Consider the following 17,746-nt stretch of genomic DNA (forward strand, 5'->3'; position numbering starts at 1 on the left):
GGGAAGGGCTCATGACTGCTCTTGTGGCTTTCCCTTGCTTCCCTTTCAGAAAGTCATTTTTCTGTGGGGAAGCAGAGAAATTTGAGGGGGACATAAATTCTGCACATGCGCAGTGGCACAGAATTCCCCCACGAGTACTAAATTAGTGAATCGATACTAAACACCCTGTTCTGCCCTCAGTTACACCTGTCCAACTGACATAACAGTCAGGGAGAGATTTGTGTTAGGGCCAGGTCAATCAGTGCTGCCAAACTTGTAACCACTGGGGGCTCAGCAGTGTCCTGTTTAATGCCACTGCCCCATTGTTGCATGCTGTGGCATACAACCTGCTTTGGTGATAACTGGAGCCTCCTGCGTTAGCTGCATTTCTCGCACCTTAATGTGGCCCTGGCTGGGGCAAGTGGCATATTCCCACCTCTTCTTGTTTAATAGGAAAACTCCACCCATTACTGTGCGCCCCATTCCCTAGACACATGTACATTCTGTTTGTACCCTCCCACCACCACTGACCACCTCCTTCATCAACTGGTGGCCTATGTAGGAATTTGAGGATGGTCCAGGGGGAGGAGAACGTCACAGAGTGAATCATAGGCTTCCCAGCCAGGGGGATCATGCAAATGCCTTCATAGGGGGCCTAGATTTGCTTGGGTCAGCCCTAATTTGCATGTCTATCCAGCTCAAACCACTATTAATTTCCTTTGGTATTGGCCTGCGGGTCAATTCACAACAATGATGTAAGTGCGTCATTTTACTGCCCAGAAAAGAATTTCTGTGTCTTTTGTTCCTGACTCAGGAGAAAACTTAGCACTGATGTGTCAGTGGAAAAAAAAAAAAAAAACAGGCCAGAATACAGGCAAGTGAAACTGGCCAGTGTGAAGGTTAACATGGAAAACACTCCTATGAGAGCCCAAAAAAACTGCACACATTTCCTCCGGTAGAAGATTTAAAGAATTTCAAGCGCACAGATGCCATTCTGTTATGCTCAGGGACACCCTACCTCTGACCAGTGAGCCAGAATAGGCAGAAAGAGCATTCCTACAGGAATGAGATGTGAAGGATTTACTGCTAGAGGAGTCTCTCTGGAGACAAAGTGTTCAGTGCTGTGACAACCACTCATCTTTCATGGTCCCAATGCACTGCTACAGTGCCACTGGGCAAGACCAGTTATTATTCGAAGCCAAGCAGAAGGAAAGCATACCCACAGCTCACTGAGCAAATCATTTCTGCTAAGACAAAACTCACCTGATCCAGAATGTCCAAATATCACTTTCCCCTCTAGCTCCCTCGCTCCTATTCTAAGAGGGAATTTGTCACAAGGTGAAGCTGTAATTAACAGAATACAATGCTGCAAGCCGCTCAGTGTGTGTTTCCCTGAGGAAGGTCATTCACTGCAATTGCATTTCCCAACACAACTGCTTCATGATGCTAAAAATGTGCATCGTTTTATGATCTTTGGCAAGGCAAGGGCTTTCTAAGAATAGTAAATGAAGTCCACAAGATTTGCCTGAGCAATTTTCCTCTCCAAACACATATCTCACCCCCTTAATTATTTGCTTTTCATCTATCTACTCTTCATCCTGTATCCTCTCTTTCAAGATTTGCCAAGATTCATGATCCTCCAAGACAGCTAATGTTCACAGGTACAGGGATAGGATAAGACACAGAGGCAGAGCCTTTTCAGCAGCTACACCCCAGCTGTGAAACACCTAATGAGGGCAGCCAAAGCCAGACTTTATACAGGTCTCAATGGAAGACCCATCTCCTGGTAAGTCCTTCCTCCAGGAATAGCATATTCCCAGGATCAACTCACAACTGTAGAGAGAGGATGGAAGGAAAAACAAAATGAAACTCACACAATCATGCGCACGGGGAACAAGGCAAGGGTGAGGGTTTTGCCAGTTAGGCAATGCTCAGGAACAGCTTGAATTGGCATGCAGCACTTAGACACGACATCAATAAGCACCTCTGATTAGACAGGCTGAGAGAAATGACTGAGTAACTTACATTTCAAACTAGATTATTAGATAAAACTTGGGGAACAGCTCCCCATTATTTATGTAGGTTATGACCATTTCAGTAAAGATCACAGTACCTAAAATAGCAACCACCTCATCATCCTGTATGACTTCTAGGGATCCTGACACCACAAAGCAGAGAGCGTCTACACTTTCTCCAGCATGGTAGATGAGGTCTCCTGGAGCACAATGAATAGTCTGAAATTCCACAGCCAGGGCCCGCAGGCAGCCATCACTAGCCAGTCGAAAGGCAGGATGCTCGTTAAAAACCTTCCGGTTCAGATGCACGCAGATATCTGCCCTCATGTCCTTGGGACAAATGGAAAGAACCTGAATAAAGAAGGGGAAAAAATCAGCTGGGAATATGATACAAGATCAGTAGGTGTTTTAAGAAACTGCTTCACAAAAAGACATTCCTACAGCAGAATATTTTTTACCAGTGTCACCTTCAGACAGTATTCAGAGAGAGTTTTCCACCTATGTCCGTGATATGGGGATAATGATACTGATCTCATTTGTAAAGTGCTTTGAGATCTACTGATGAGAAGTCCTATGTAAGAGCTAGGCATTATTACATCAGTTCCTACAAACATAAATTCTACAAAACACCCCATTTACAGTTGGCACTAATTGGCACCCGTGTTGGCAGTCTCAGCAGCCGGGGCATCTGAATTACCCACTTATTGACAGAGATGGTCCCTGTGAAAGCAGAGAATTGGGGCACATTGATTAAGGCAGTGGTGAAAGCCGGGCTGTTCCCTGCTTCAATGCTTCTAAATGGGAAAGAGTAGGAAAGCAAACCCCAGCACTTGCACCTTCGGATCCAGTTTGTAAAGATGGGAAGCTATGCACAAACCACCTCATTATCTGTTCAGCATGTGCACACGTGAGCTATTGAAAGTGCTACTGATGTATGTCCTTTAAAAACCTGGCCCCCAAAGCCTTGAAATAGATGATCATTTATTATGTGCATTATGAAAGCACCAACTGAGATGAGATCCCCATTGTGCCTGGTGCTGTATAAACACATAATAAGGGACAGTCCCTTCCACAAAGAGCTTACACTCTGAATAAGATACCAAAAGAGCTTCAAGATTAGAACAAATAGGAACAAAAACGTTATGCAATCTCATAATAAGAAATATAAAGCACAAGTGAGTGAAAAGCCGCACTGTGAACCTGACGACAGCCAATGATAGATTACTTGATCTTGGCCATCCTGTGAGATAAATTCTTACCGTACGTGGCTTTTCCTACAGATACAATAAAGGGAAAGTTAGCAAAGCCTAACCAGTTAAAGAAAGAAAGTGACAAACTGTGAATCACCAGTAATTATAAGAACTAGGCTTGTGAAATGCACATTTAACATGAGCACATTTTCTCAAACTTGCTAATAGTGATGTAAATCCTTAAGTACATGGTAGCTAATTTACTTGGGAATATTCTCTTTTTAAGACTGCTAACAAAAATGTATGACAAGGTATAAATTAAGCCCAATGGACACAAATTAACTACACTGTGAAAGTCTCATATATATAGAAAACTGCAGGTCAACAAATAACCCTGCACAAGTTCTCACCTTACTGAACTAAATCAGTTCGCTCCACAGGCAATAATGAGATACAGTCTCCAGTTCGTGAACAGTTTGCCAGACCTTAGAATGTCAAGGAACACTTTAGCAGAGAAATCCAGGCAACACTGAACTAACTTTGTGGCAACCATGCTCATGTTAATGTAGGAATTAAAGTTAGAATTTTAATTTCTGTTCAATCAAGATCTGTTATAAAGAATGATATTATTATTATTGTACGATATTGCTAAAAGGTCCAAAGCATAGAACTGTCAGACAATAAACTATCTAAAGCTTAATTAATTACATTAATATGTGTCCCTTCCTTGTTTTAATAGATCTAAGTCATACTGTTATCTTTGAGATAATGGATTGGAAAACAGTCAAGGTAAATTTTAAGCATATATATTCAGAAATGTTTAAGACCAAAAGGGACCATTCTAATAATCTAATCTGAACTCCCTCATAATACAGGTCACAGAACCTGGCACGGTAATTTTTACATCTAGCTCATAACTTCTGGTTGAACTACAGTACATCTTTCAACGAGACATCCAATCTTGATTTAAAGACTCCAAGTGATGGAGAATCCACCATGTCCCTCAGTAAGTTCTTCCAATGTTTAATTACCCTCACTGTTAAAAATTTGCATCTGAATGAAGTTGTCTAGCTTCAGCTTCCAACCATGGGATCCCATTAAGCCTTTTCCTGTTAGATTAAAAAGCCAGCTACTGTTTTTCTCATGTCTCCTGTGGGATCCTGCAAAAGATGATGATGGGATGGAATCTTCCATAGGATAATGGTTTCCCATTTACAATAACTTTTGAGATCTACCAGTTAGACAGTTTTAATCAATTTAATAAGGGCTACATTGATTTTGTTTGTGATTTTTTTTGTCAGAATGTCATGCAGGACTAAGATAAATGCCTTACAGAAGTCTAGTATAATATGTCATCAAAAAACAACAAGTTAGACAAGACTTGTTTTCCATAAAGCCATGTTGCCTGCCACCATCTTTTAATTCTTTACCGATTGTGTCCCCTATCAGCCTTTCCATGATTTGGCCCGGTATCGATGTCAAGTTAACAAGACTATAATTAGCTGGGTCATCTCATTTAACTTTTTGAAATATTTGCACAATATTAGCTTTTTCCTCTGCAACTTCCCCAGTTTTCCATGATTTGTTGAAATTGAACATTAATAGTTTAGATAGCATCTCAGCTAATTCTTTTAATACTCCTGGGTGCAAGTTTTCAGGACCTGCTAATTTAGAAATGCTTACATTTAATACCTGCTGTTTCAATCCTCCCTATTTACTTCTGGAATAGAAACTTTTTCCTTATTACTGAAAGATATGAATACATCACCCTGCTTCTCTCCAATAATAATTATTGACTATTTCTTCCTTTTCTGCTTCATGACTGGCAACTTTACCATTCTTATCTAGTATCGCTAGGATTTCCTTTGTTAACAGTGTCATTCTTTTAATAATATAAATGATTTTGACTAAAAGAGGCCATGATCCTTGAATTTCCAAACCCCGTGTTCATAATATATCTTACATACACCTAAATGATTTTGGCTTCCAAATCTTATGTTCCAACCTTCTATACTTTGGAAGGAAAAAAGAGAGACTCAACACCTCTCAAACTCTAATTACTGTAAAATATTACAGAGGGAGGACAAGAATTGTATCCTGAGAGCTTCTCAGATTTCCTGGTTTGTTTGTTGTTTGTTTAATATAAAGTGATCATACTCATCAAAAATAAAAGACATTCATATACCCAAGAAACTTATTAAAACCATCCAAATACAGTTCAATGGGTTAAAAATACAATACCAAGTGATCAGTCATTCAAACACTGGTCCTATCTTTAAAAAGGGGAACAAAGAAGATCTGGGGAATTATAGACCAGTCAGCCTAAGTTTGATACCTGGAAAGATATGGAACAAATTATTAAAGAATCAAATTTTATGTACCTAGAGAATAATAGGGTTATAAGTAGGGCTGTCGATTAATCACAGTTAAGTCACGCAATTAACTAAAAAAAATTAATCACGATTAAAAAAATTAATCGCATTTAATCACACTTTTAATGTCACTGTTAAACAATAGAATACCAATTGAAATGTATTAAGTATTTGTGGATGTTTTTCTACATTTTCAAATATATTGATATCTATTACAACACAGAATATAAAGTGTACAGTGCTCACTTTATATTATTTTTATTACAAATATTTGCACTGTAAAAATGAGAAAGAAATAGTATTTTTCATTTCACCTCATACAAGTACTGTAATGCAATTTCTTTACCATGAAAGTGCAACTTATAAATGTAGATTTCTTTTGTTACATAACTGCACTCAAAAACACAGCAATGTAAAACTTTAGAGCCTACAAGTCCACTCAGTCCTACGTCTTGTTCAGCGAATCGCTGAGACAAAATTTTTTTTAAAATTTATGGGAGATAATGCTGCCCGCTTCTTATTTACAATGTCACCTAAAAGTGAGAACAAGCGTTTGCATTGCACTTTTGTAGCTGGCATTACAAGGTATTTACATGCCAGGTATGCTAAACATTTGTATGCCCCTTCATGCTTTGGCCACCATTCCAGAGGCTATGCTTCCATGCTGATGACAATCGTGAAAAAAAATCTGCTACTTAAATTTGTGACTGAACTCCTTGGGGGAAAATTGTATGTCCCCTGCTCTGTTTTACCCACATTCTGTCATATATTTCATGTTATAGCAGTCTCAAATGATGAGCCAGCACATGGTGTTCATTTTAAGAACACTTTCACTGCAGATTTGACAAAATGCAAAGAAGGTACCAATGTGAGATTTCTAACGATAGCTACAGCACTCAACCCAAGGTTTAAGAATCTGAACTGCCTTCCAAAATCTGAGAGGGATGAGGCGTGAAGCATGTTTTCAGAAGTCTTAAAAGAGCAACACTCTGATGTGGAAACTACAGCACCTGAACCACCAAAAAAGAAAATCAAACTTGTGCTGGTGGTATCTGATTCAGATGATGAAAATGAACATGTGTTGGTCCGCACTGCTTTGGATTGTTATCAAGCAGAACCCCTCATTAGCATGGATGCATGTCCCTTGGAATGGTGGTTGATGCATGAAGGACATATGAGTCTTTAGCGCATCTGGCACAAAAATATCTTGCAACACCGACTACAACAGTGCCACGCGAACGACTATTCTCACTTTCAGGTGACATAAACAAGAAGCAGGCAGCATTATCTCCTGTGAAATTAAACAAACTTGTTTGTCTGAGCAATTGGCTGAACAAGAAGTAGGACTGAGTGGACTTGTAGGCTCTAAAGTTTTACAATGTTTTATTTTCGAGTGCTTTTTTGTACATAATTCTACATTTGTAAGTTCAACTTTCATGATAAAGAGATTGCACTACATTATTTGTATGAGGTGAATTGAAAAAATACTATTTCTTTTGTTTTTTACTGTGCAAATATATGTAATCAAAAATAATATAAAGTGAGCACTGTATACTTTGTATTATGTGTTGTAATTGAAATCAATATATTTGAAAATGTAAAAAAAGTCCACAAATATTTAAATAAATGGAATTCTATTATTCTTTAACATCATGATTAATCATGCAATTAATTTTTTTAATCGATTGACAGCCCTAGTTATAAAGAATAGGTAGCATGAATTTGTCAAGAACAAATCATGTCAAACCAACCTATTTTCTTTCTTTGACAGGATTGCTGGCCTAATAGATGGGGCGATGCAGTAGACGGGGTATACCTTGATTTTACTAAGGCTTTTGACACAGTCACACATGACAGTCTCATAAGCAAAGTAGGGAAATGTGGTCTAGATGAAATTACTTAAGTTGGGTGCACACCTGGTTGAAAGACTGTACTCAAAGAGTAGTTATCAATGGTTCTCTATCAAACTGTGAGGATATATCTAGTGGGGTCCTGCAGGGATCAGTTCTGGGTCCGGTACTATTCAGTATTTAATGACTTGGATAACAGAGTGGATAAAGTTTGTATACCACATCAAGCTGGAAAGGATTGCAAGCACTTTGGAGGACAGAATTAGAATTTAAAATGACCTTGACAAATTCGAGAATTGGTCTGAATTCAACAAGATGAAATAAAAAAACCCAAACATAAGTGCAAAGTACTTCACTTAGGAAGGAAAAAAATCAAATGCATAACTAGAAAATGGGGAATAGATTCTGCAGAAAAGGATCTGGGGGTTACAGTGGATCACAAATTGAATATGAATCAACGATGTGATGCAGTTGTGAAAAAGGCAAAAATCATTCTGGAATGTTTTCACAGGAATGTCCTATGTAAGGCATGCGAGGTAATTGTCTTGCTTCACTTTATACTAGTGAGGCTTCAGCCGGAATACTGTGTTCAGTTCAGGGTGCGACATTTCAAGAAAAATGTGGTTAAATTAGAGAGAGTTCAGAGGAGAGCAACAAATATCATAAAAAATTTAGCAAACCTGATTTATGAAGAAAGGTTAAAAATACTGGGCATGTTTAGTCTTGAGAAAACAGGACCAAAGGGTGACCTGATAACAGTCTTCAAATACTTTAAGGGCTGATATAAAGAGGACTGTGATCAATTGTTCTCCATGTCCACTGAAGGTAGGACAAGAAGCAATGGTCATAATCAGCAGCAAGGGAGATTTAGGTTAGCTATTCAGAAAATCTTTCTAACTCTAAAGATAATTACTCTCTTGAATAGGCTTCTAAGGAAGGTTGTAGAATCCCCAGCATTGAAAATTTTTAAGAACAAGTTGGCCAAACACCTGTCAGGGATGGTCTAGGTTTACTTAGTCCTGCTCAGCGAAAGGGGCTGGATTTGATGACATCTCAAGATCCCTTTCAGCCCAACTTTTCTATGATTCTATGTTTCCAAGTAGTGCTCTTTTTTTATAGGCACAGTAGTATTTCTATCATCAAACACCGTAACAAGAAGGATTGCAAGAACACCATTGCACAGAAAATGCCAGATCAGTAAATCACACAGAATTCAGTAATTTAATTGAAGTCATGATCCAAAAGACTCCATTTAGAAAGTGACTCTTCTGATAGCACCTTCTTTATATACACTGAGACTTCACTCTTCGGCAAGCACAATAGCAAAAGAGCAAGGAGCAAAGCTCTAGCCACAGGCTGAACAATTTCATTTTTACAATATGTTGTTCTCCTTGAACTGAGAACAGAGAATGAAGTTGAAGACAACTAAATAGGAAATATTTTGTGTTAAAAGATTTTACAAAGGATCTTAGATATAGAAGAAAATAAAAAGTAAATGTGGAAATATCAAGGGAAAATAGCGAGAAATGGGTAGTCTCAATTATTAATCCATATACTGTATGCTCTCAGCACAGGACTCTACAGTCTCTGACTAGCCTTTATTATAGCTCCTTTCTGATTGTACAAATGCAAGCATCAAGGGTTCAGAAGGTGTTTAATGGAGACCATCAACTCCACTAACATGACTCAGGGCAGTACTGTAAGAAGGGGATTTGATGGTACAGATCAGATTCTGCATGGTAGTTTTCCTGCTGATGTAAAGAAGATTCTGGTGTGGAAACAGGATTCTATTTTCTGCAGGAACAAGGTGGAACCTTCTGAAGTTACTAAGAGATCACAGGTTTCAGAGTAGCAGCCGTGTTAGTCTGTGTCCGCAAAAAGAACAAGAGTACTTGTGGCACCTTAGAGACTAACAAATTTATTAGAGCATAATCTTTCGTGGACTACAGCCCACTTCTTCTAGTGAAACTATATGCATCCGAAGAAGTGGGCTGTAGCCCACGAAAGCTTATGCTCTAATAAATTTGTTAGTCTCTAAGGTGCCACAAGTACTCCTGTTCTTTTTAAGAGATCACAGTAACAGACGAGGTGTTTCTCTTTTATATACAAGCCCTGTTGAGAATGGCCCTTAGTCAGCAGAGTAAGAACTAGACATTCTGATTACACGGTTAAAAACAAAGAATCTAAATTGTCTCCTCAAATGTCACATTTTTAAAATGGCATGTATCCAAAGAGGATACAAAATACCTGTTAGTTATTGTTTTTGTTTGTTTGTTTGTTTTTGTATATTTTAAGCCATGTATCAAAAACCACTTTCCAGTTTCCAAAGAGGTAAGATTTTTCCTGAGGAGTCTTCATTTTTATTTTATTTTATTTTTATTTTTTTGCGCGTGCGTGGAATCCTTGTTTTACGAACAAATCAATATGAAGGTTGCTGACTACAATGCTTTACTATTTGATAGCTTCAGAGCATAAGCTTGGGAGAATATAGTCTGCAGGGTTCTATGTAATAAATCTGTGGCCATGGACTTCACAGTCAGTAACTATTGTTCATGCATCCAAACATCATACCTTCTGCTGCAAAAATGAATGGCAATGTAGAATCCCCATATGCAGAAAAACCTTCTTTAGCTCAGTTGATAGAGTCCTCTGATTTTTAACAGAGAAGGTTCTGAGTTCTGTGTCACATGTTCATGGTGACATTTGCATCTGTGAAGCCACAGACTGGTATCTATTGGATTGAACCACTGTAGACCACTAATACCCGAGGGACAGCTTTGCTTAACTGCTGAGATCAAGTAATGCACTGAAGAGGTGCCCTCTTCTGAGTGGAAAATCAAACCTGTTCAGTTGCTTACAAAAAGAATGCTCAGATTTGATTTTATCAGCATCTTCTAGCCAGCCCACACAGGATATAAGCCCTAATACAATCACAGCAGATAGACAGTTTCCTTCAGCACATGTGGTAGTCGTTCATATTTCTAGAACGAAGATGGTAGGTTCCATCTCTGCATATGTGCAGTTTAGATGGTGAGTGAGATATTTATGTATGTAGCCAGAGACTTGTGACAATGGTATTAAAAGCTCTGGAATACTCAGAAATAAATGGTACATCTATATCTCTGTGCTAAACTTGAGATCTGGAAGGGAACAGTAAAATTCCCAAGGAGGCTCATCTGATTTTTTTTTTCTCCTAGCATTTTCTAAGTGTTCTCAGGCAGTTTAAGATAAGCCTCCAGAATAGTTCATCGAATTCTACATGGAGCAGAGATTATAAAAGAGCTGCAAGGATAGCAAATGAATTAAAATAAAGACGTTGTGGATTAAGACGGTGTACAAATAATGTCTGCTGGAACCGTTTTAAATATTTCTGAAATCTTCTCCAGTTTGAGAAGGCTGCTGAATGGCTTCATGGACATGACAATATCTCTGAAGTCATGCCAGGGAATACCTGGTTGACAAATCACATACTGAAGCAGACTTATAATGATCTAAGTTCTCATTCTCTCACTGCACCAGCCGTGAGATTTATTCAGTGGTGGCGGAATAACTTTTACATAAAATTAACTTCGACTTGGGGCGGGGCGGAGGGGGAAGAGTATGCCCACTGTTGTCTGGGAGCCCCCAGATCAATTCCTGGCTGGGAAGAGGCCATGAAGAGCTAGATTTTCAGGTCAGACTTTCAAAAGAGCTCAGTTCCCATTAGGCACCCAAAGAAACTGACTGGATTTGCATAAGAACTCATTAAGTCAGGTGCTGAGCTCTTTTGAAAATCTGGCCATAAATTTCACAATGGGTATTGGATTAGCTGCTTTGGAGGCAAAGTTAAGAAACAGCTGATATGCAAATCACCGAGCACTTTCATACTGTAAATTTGATTTTTTTTTTTTACAAATAGTTAGACAGATTGATCAGAGTTATTAACCCTCCATGGATTAAGACTGTTTTTAATAGATTGGATCAAACATGATAGCACTGAGTTTGTTGCTAAAAAAAAAAAGGCTAATGTAGTGCCCATCTTTAAAAAAGGGAAGAAGGAGGATCCGGGGAACTACAGGCCAGTCAGCCTCACCTCAGTCCCTGGAAAAATCATGGAGCAGGTCCTCAAGGAATCAATTATGAAACATTTAGAGGAGAGGAAAGTGATCAGGAACAGTCAGCATGGATTCACGAAGGGGAAGTCGTGCCTGACTAACCTAATTGCCTTCTATGATGAGATAACTGGCTCTGTGGATGAGGGGAAAGCAGTGGATGTCTTATTTCTTGACTTTAGCAAAGCTTTTGATACTGTTTCCCACAGTATTCTTGCCACCAAGTTAAAGAAGTATGGGCTGGATGAATGGACTGTAAGGTGGATAGAAAGCTGGCTAGATCGTCGGGCTCAACGGGTAGTGATCAATGGCTCCATGTCTAGTTGGCAGCTGGTTTCAAGTGGAGTGCCCCAAGGGTCGGTCCTGGGGCCGGTTTTGTTTAATATCTTTATTAATGATCTGGAGGATGGTATGGACTGCACTCTCAGCAAGTTTGCAGATGACACTAAACTAGGAGGCGTGGTAGATACACTAGAGGGTAGGGATCGGATACAGAGGGACCTAGACAAATTAGAGGATTGGGCAGAAAAAAACCTGATGAGGTTCAACAAGGACAAGTGCAGAGTCCTGCACTTAGGACGGAAGAATCCCATGCACTGCTACAGACTAGGGACCGAATGGCTAGGTAGCAGTTCTGCTGAAAAGGACCTAGGGGTCACAGTGGACGAGAAGCTGGATATGAGTCAACAGTGTGCTCTTGTTGCCAAGAAGGCTAACGGCATTTTAGGCTGTATAAGTAGGGGCATTGCCAGCAGATCGAGGAACGTGATCGTTCCCCTTTATTCGACATTGGTGAGGCCTCATCTGGAATACTGTGTCCAGTTTTGGTCCCCACACTACAAGAAGGATGTGGAAAAATTGGAAAGAGTCCAGCGGAGGGCAACAAAAATGATTAGGGGTCTGGAGCACATGACTTATGAGGAGAGGCTGAGAGAACTGGGATTGTTTAGTCTCCAGAAGAGAAGAATGAGGGGGGATTTGATAGCAGCCTTCAACTACCTGAAGGGGGGTTCCAAAGAGGATGGAGCTCGGCTGTTCTCAGTGGTGGCAGATGACAGAACAAGGAGCAATGGTCTCAAGTTGCAGTGGGGGAGGTCCAGGTTGGATATCAGGAAAAACTATTTCACTAGGAGGGTGGTGAAACACTGGAATGCGTTACCTAGGGAGGTGGTGGAGTCTCCTTCCTTGGAGGTTTTTAAGGCCCGGCTTGACAAAGCCCTGGCTGGGATGATTTAGCTGGGAATTGGTCCTGCTTTGAGCAGGGGGTTGGACTAGATGACCTCTTGAGGTCCCTTCCAACTCTGATATTCTATGATTCTATGATTCTATGTTACTATTTAATTGAACTGTCTAAAATTCCAAGAGAGAGAAGGTCAGTGAGGTTATATCTTTTATTGGACCACCTTCTATTGGTGAAAGGGACAAGGTTTCAAGCTCTACAGAGATCTTCTTCAGGTCTCTTATGTAGTTTGCTTTAAATGCTGAAAGCACCAGATCTGCAAACTGAGCTTAATTATATTTTTTAAGCAATACAGAATATGAATTGCACTGGTGATCAGAGCATTGAGACAGATTTGGTGGTACAGTAACAACAAGGAAAATTTCTTAATTGAATAACACTAACAAGTGTTGGAAATATACAGAAATGGCTACAAATTAGTTTGGATTAAATTAAATTCAATCTTCTCAACACGGATAAAAACTGGCTGTAGGTCTTGAAACAACTGGTGATGATAAATTACACTATATTATGCTGTGGGGACACAACTGCTGGAAGGTCTGGTTTGATTTTTTAATAGATTAATAAATGCTCTGGAAAATGTAGTAATGAGCACATTAATGAAAGGTGCAGATGATACAAGGTGTAAGATCCCACACTGTGTTGTGAAGGGACACTACTGAGGGAGTTTTCATCCTTTTAAGGCCTACTATACACATATCAAAAATATAGACATTACGCAACTCATTGAGGTGACACAGTACATTAGAAGTTAGCCAATATCATTAAGAAACTCATGGTAACACCAGTTTTTGCGATAAGAAAAAAAATCTTGAGATTCACACTGCAGAATCTCACCATCTCCAGCAAAAAAATAAAATAAAATAAAATAAAATAAAATAAAATGCACCCACAGTTTTGGGACTCACAAAAAATTCCAGGCTCCAGTTCTACCACTGACATGGGGAACTTTTTGTTTTAATCTGGACCATAGTGTCATTAAATAAGGGGATCATTCAGATGTCAAAGGATGCGAAGGATACAAAGAAAAGATTCTCCCCGAGGCTAGACTTTGCATCTCAGCCCTGCACAGGGAGCAGTACAAAGTTACATTGCCCCGGCAGGAGCAAACATAACCACTCGCTGTGGCACTCTGTCTCCCTCAAGTGGTGGCTGGATCACATAAACTGGTTGATGGGGCTGCCACTGCCTTAGCTAACAGACATATATTTTTAGCTCAAGCAGTAAAGGCTCATGTTTTAAGATATAGATGTCCCAGAGTCAGTCCTCCCTCTCGTGACAAACCAGGGGCACAGCACTACTGAGGGTATGTTCCCACCTTGGGTGGACATACCCACGCTAGCTCTTTGAGCCAGCATGCTAAAAATAGCAGTATGTCAGCATCAGGACGTTCGGCTGCTCACACTAGCCACCCAAGTACAGTTCCACCCATCCACCTGGGTACGTACTTGAGTGCTAGCCTGAGCCACCGCCTGTACCACATGACCACACTGCTATTTTGGGGCACTAGCTCAAGGACAGCTAGCACGGTGCATCTACCCAAGCTGGGACTTGTACCTCCCAGCCGCGGTGTAGACAAACCCTGAGTATGGATACGGGTTACATAGGCACCATCTTTCTTGGTGCTGCTGGTTGTGCACAGGCGGCAAGTAATCAGCACCATTCATTAGGAGGGAGCAGAGTGCTCCCACCAGTACAAAGACCCTGTTCTGTAGGCCTGTGTGGAAGGTGGGTGGCCCATGGTTCCGTTTCTTCCCTTTTCTGCATCCTGCTCTCCAAGAGGGAATGCACTGTAATGGTGAGTGGCCCTTGAACAGTTCTGCGAGGTAAAGGAGACTTCTTGTTCACCCGCTGCTGACAAGCCAGCCCTTACAATGTAGGGGCAATATTTGTGCAGATTATTTTATTTTTCTTGTTGAGTCTGGAATCATATGTACATTTCATGGTTGTTGCACCTTGTATATGGTGCAAATTCTGTATGGCTAGAAAACAGAGAACCTGTGCTCCTGATCTTACAGTATGGGGACCGCGCTGGTGGTAGGGACAGATGGCAGTAGAGGCCATACAGACAAGTTTCCATGATGAGACCATGTAGAAATAGCAGCCTGATTTTACAGGGCATCAGGACACTGGGAGAGATATCTTGAGGCCATGAATCTCAGGTTTCAGTACTGGGGTGTCAACAATATTTCATAGGGCCATTGAAGATCTCACTAGCAGCGGAAGGGACTAAATTCCCTTGCATTTTCTGAGATTTATGATTCATAAAATTGCAGCCTGAAAATATTTACCATAGTCCTGTCTCTTCTGCATTATTGCATATTGGGTCATGCCATCAGTAATGAATAGTGTTAATGCTGTATTGTTTTCCCGTTGTTTCCACTTCAGGAGTTACAACGTGAAACTGGCTCAGATAGATTCCTACGTAAAAACTGAGGAATAAATTGTTTCCTTTCAACCTGTGACTTTTATTGAAAAGTGGACCATTAAATCATGTTAGAAATTATCTGGCCATTTATTGTATTACTTTCTAAGAGACTCTCAAGCCAAACTTTAACTAAGAGTCAAAGGAAGGAAAATCTTTCAGCTTTATTGACATTTCACAATTTTGCCATTAGGAGAGTGGGACCTTCATAGGAACAGCTGGATGTAAACGAATCGTTGTGCAGGTTCACATGTAATGACCTATTTTTAGAGGAGAGCTGCAACCTATTAATGTTTCATTTGCTGTCAAGCACATTTTGATTAAAACTAAGAAGCTCAAATTCAACGTGAACTTTTTAATATCTCAGGCTGTTACTATAAATACTTTTACAACTACTTAAAAGTTCATATTCAGAGAATGTTCTGGTTCACATTTATCTCTCTCAGCAGAACAGGTTCTAATGTGCAATGCTGCCTCTGAGAGACTTTTAAATATATAATGGCTGCTGCGTTTTCCCATGTATTTACTCACGATCTACATTTAATTCATTACTGGGTGAATAACCAAGGTACCTTGAACATGAAAGGGGCTGTATAAAAACAAATTCCCTCCTACACATGAGCTATGTATTATCATATTATGGTATGTACAGTGCATATGCAATGTATTGTGTGTATTGTCCTAGCTGTCAATGTTAGAGCTTTGACTTCTAAATGTTTTAAGATGATTGATCACAGGCCACTTGCTTCAGTTTAAATAATACAAATAAAGGGACACTCTTAGTTTCATTGATTCTCTATTCATAGGTATGCAGGAAGGAGGAGTGAGAAAGAACAATGAGCACTGTGGGTTGAAGATGAAATTTGAGGACAAATTATCACCAAAGACCCAGCCTAGATTGGTCCTTTAAGGCAGGGGTTCTCAACTTTTTCTTTCTGAGGACCCCCAACATGCTATAAAAACTCCATGGTCCACCTGTGCCACAACAACTGTTTTTTTGTATATAAAAGCCAGGGCCACTGTTAGGGGGTAGCAAACAGGGCAATTGCCCCGGCGCCCCATGCCACAGAGGGCCCTGCAAAGCTAAGTTCCTCAGGCTTCGGCTTCAGCCCCGGTTGGTGGTACTTGGAGCCCTGGGCTTCAGCCCCAGGTGGTGGGGTTTTGGCTTTCTGCCCTGGGCCCAAACAGGTCTAATGCCAGCCTTGCTTCGCAGACCCCCAGAAACCTGCTCGTGGCCCCCCAGTGGGTTCCAGACCCTTGGTTGAGAACCACTGCTTTAAGGCACAGCCTTGCAGTGTGGAAGTTCGGGGTCTGATCCATCACACACCAAAGTCAATGGGCATTGGATTGGGCCATCTGAGAGGGGTTTTACTTACTTACTTACTTAAGGCAGCCAGCTCTGGATCTATGGCCCTTTTCTTCATTGCCCCCTTTGGGGAGATGAGTAACATCTAGTCAACCTTCACTTTGCCCACACTGTGTATCTGCACAAGAACCAAACACTAAGCTCTCTGGATTTCTTCTTTGTTGTTGGTCTGAGCGAGATCTTCAATGGCATTAAACATTAGTATCTCATATATAACTAAGAATAGATATTTAACTGCACTATTTGAATGATATTTGTAACAAATAATTAAAGCACATTTGTTAAAGGTATAGCGTTCCCAGCAAAGGCATTTACTTATATTTTAGTCTCAAGCACATTTCTTTTAAAAACCTTAGCTGTCACAAAAACTACTAGACTTTATCATGATATATTGGCCTGTAGTTACATACAATACAGTTGTTCATCACCAGAAAAAACTGCATAATTTTGGGTCAACAGGTGAGCTGTTCTACCCACTGTATTTGATTTAAAGAAAACATAATTTAAATGTGCTGAGTTGTGCTGCATGCTTGAGTGACTGAAATGTATCCTAATAATGGGGGGAAATGACATCATAATGCACATGTGAATGCAAAGGGAGCAATAAAGTATATTTATTTGGAACTAATGAAGATGTAATCAGTAGAGCTGGATGAAATTGTTTGGCTGAAACTTTTTTCGGGGGAGAAAAATGCAGATTCGGCAACGCTGAAAAGTTTCATGAGTTCATATCAAAAATGCCAAATTATTTTGGTTGAAAATAAAAACAAACAAAATATGAAAAAAATAAAATGCTTTATTTTGACATTATCTGAATGAAATGTTTCAATTTTTCAATTCAAAGCAACCTTTCCATTCAACATTAATTTACATTTTATTTTAAAAATTAAACACGTTAAAAATGCTTGAAATCTAAATGAAACATTTTATCTTGGGGAGAATGAAACATGACCAAAATCAATTTTTTTTCACATTTTGATTGGCCAAAAATTTAAAGAAAATTGTGGTCAAGCTGAAATTACTTTTTATTTTTATTATTTTTTGGAATTTCCAGCCAACTGAAAAATCTGTTATTCACTCAGCTCTAGTAATGATACTTATATGGAAGAAAACCATCCATAAATATTAACAATTGCCAAAGTTTAGAGGTTTTTTGCTAATTATTTGCACATTTGCACAAATCTTTGCTGAAGAATAAGAAATATAGTAATATACTAA

General features: G+C 39.7%; 1 protein-coding gene across 1 annotated transcript in view; it reads right to left on the bottom strand.

Annotated features, from left to right (window-relative positions):
* The window catches only part of KCNH5 (potassium voltage-gated channel subfamily H member 5), a gene marked incomplete in the record, with an annotated part of 213,102 nt that overhangs the window by 52,155 nt on the left and 143,201 nt on the right, over window positions 1-17,746 (bottom strand). Inside the window, 1 exon segment of the mRNA XM_034770282.1 lies at window positions 2,090-2,345. Within this exon segment, the coding sequence (XP_034626173.1) occupies window positions 2,090-2,345 (256 nt within the window).

The sequence above is a fragment of the Trachemys scripta genome, chromosome 4 (genome assembly GCF_013100865.1).
Source record: "Trachemys scripta elegans isolate TJP31775 chromosome 4, CAS_Tse_1.0, whole genome shotgun sequence".
Lineage (NCBI taxonomy): Eukaryota > Metazoa > Chordata > Testudines > Emydidae > Trachemys > Trachemys scripta.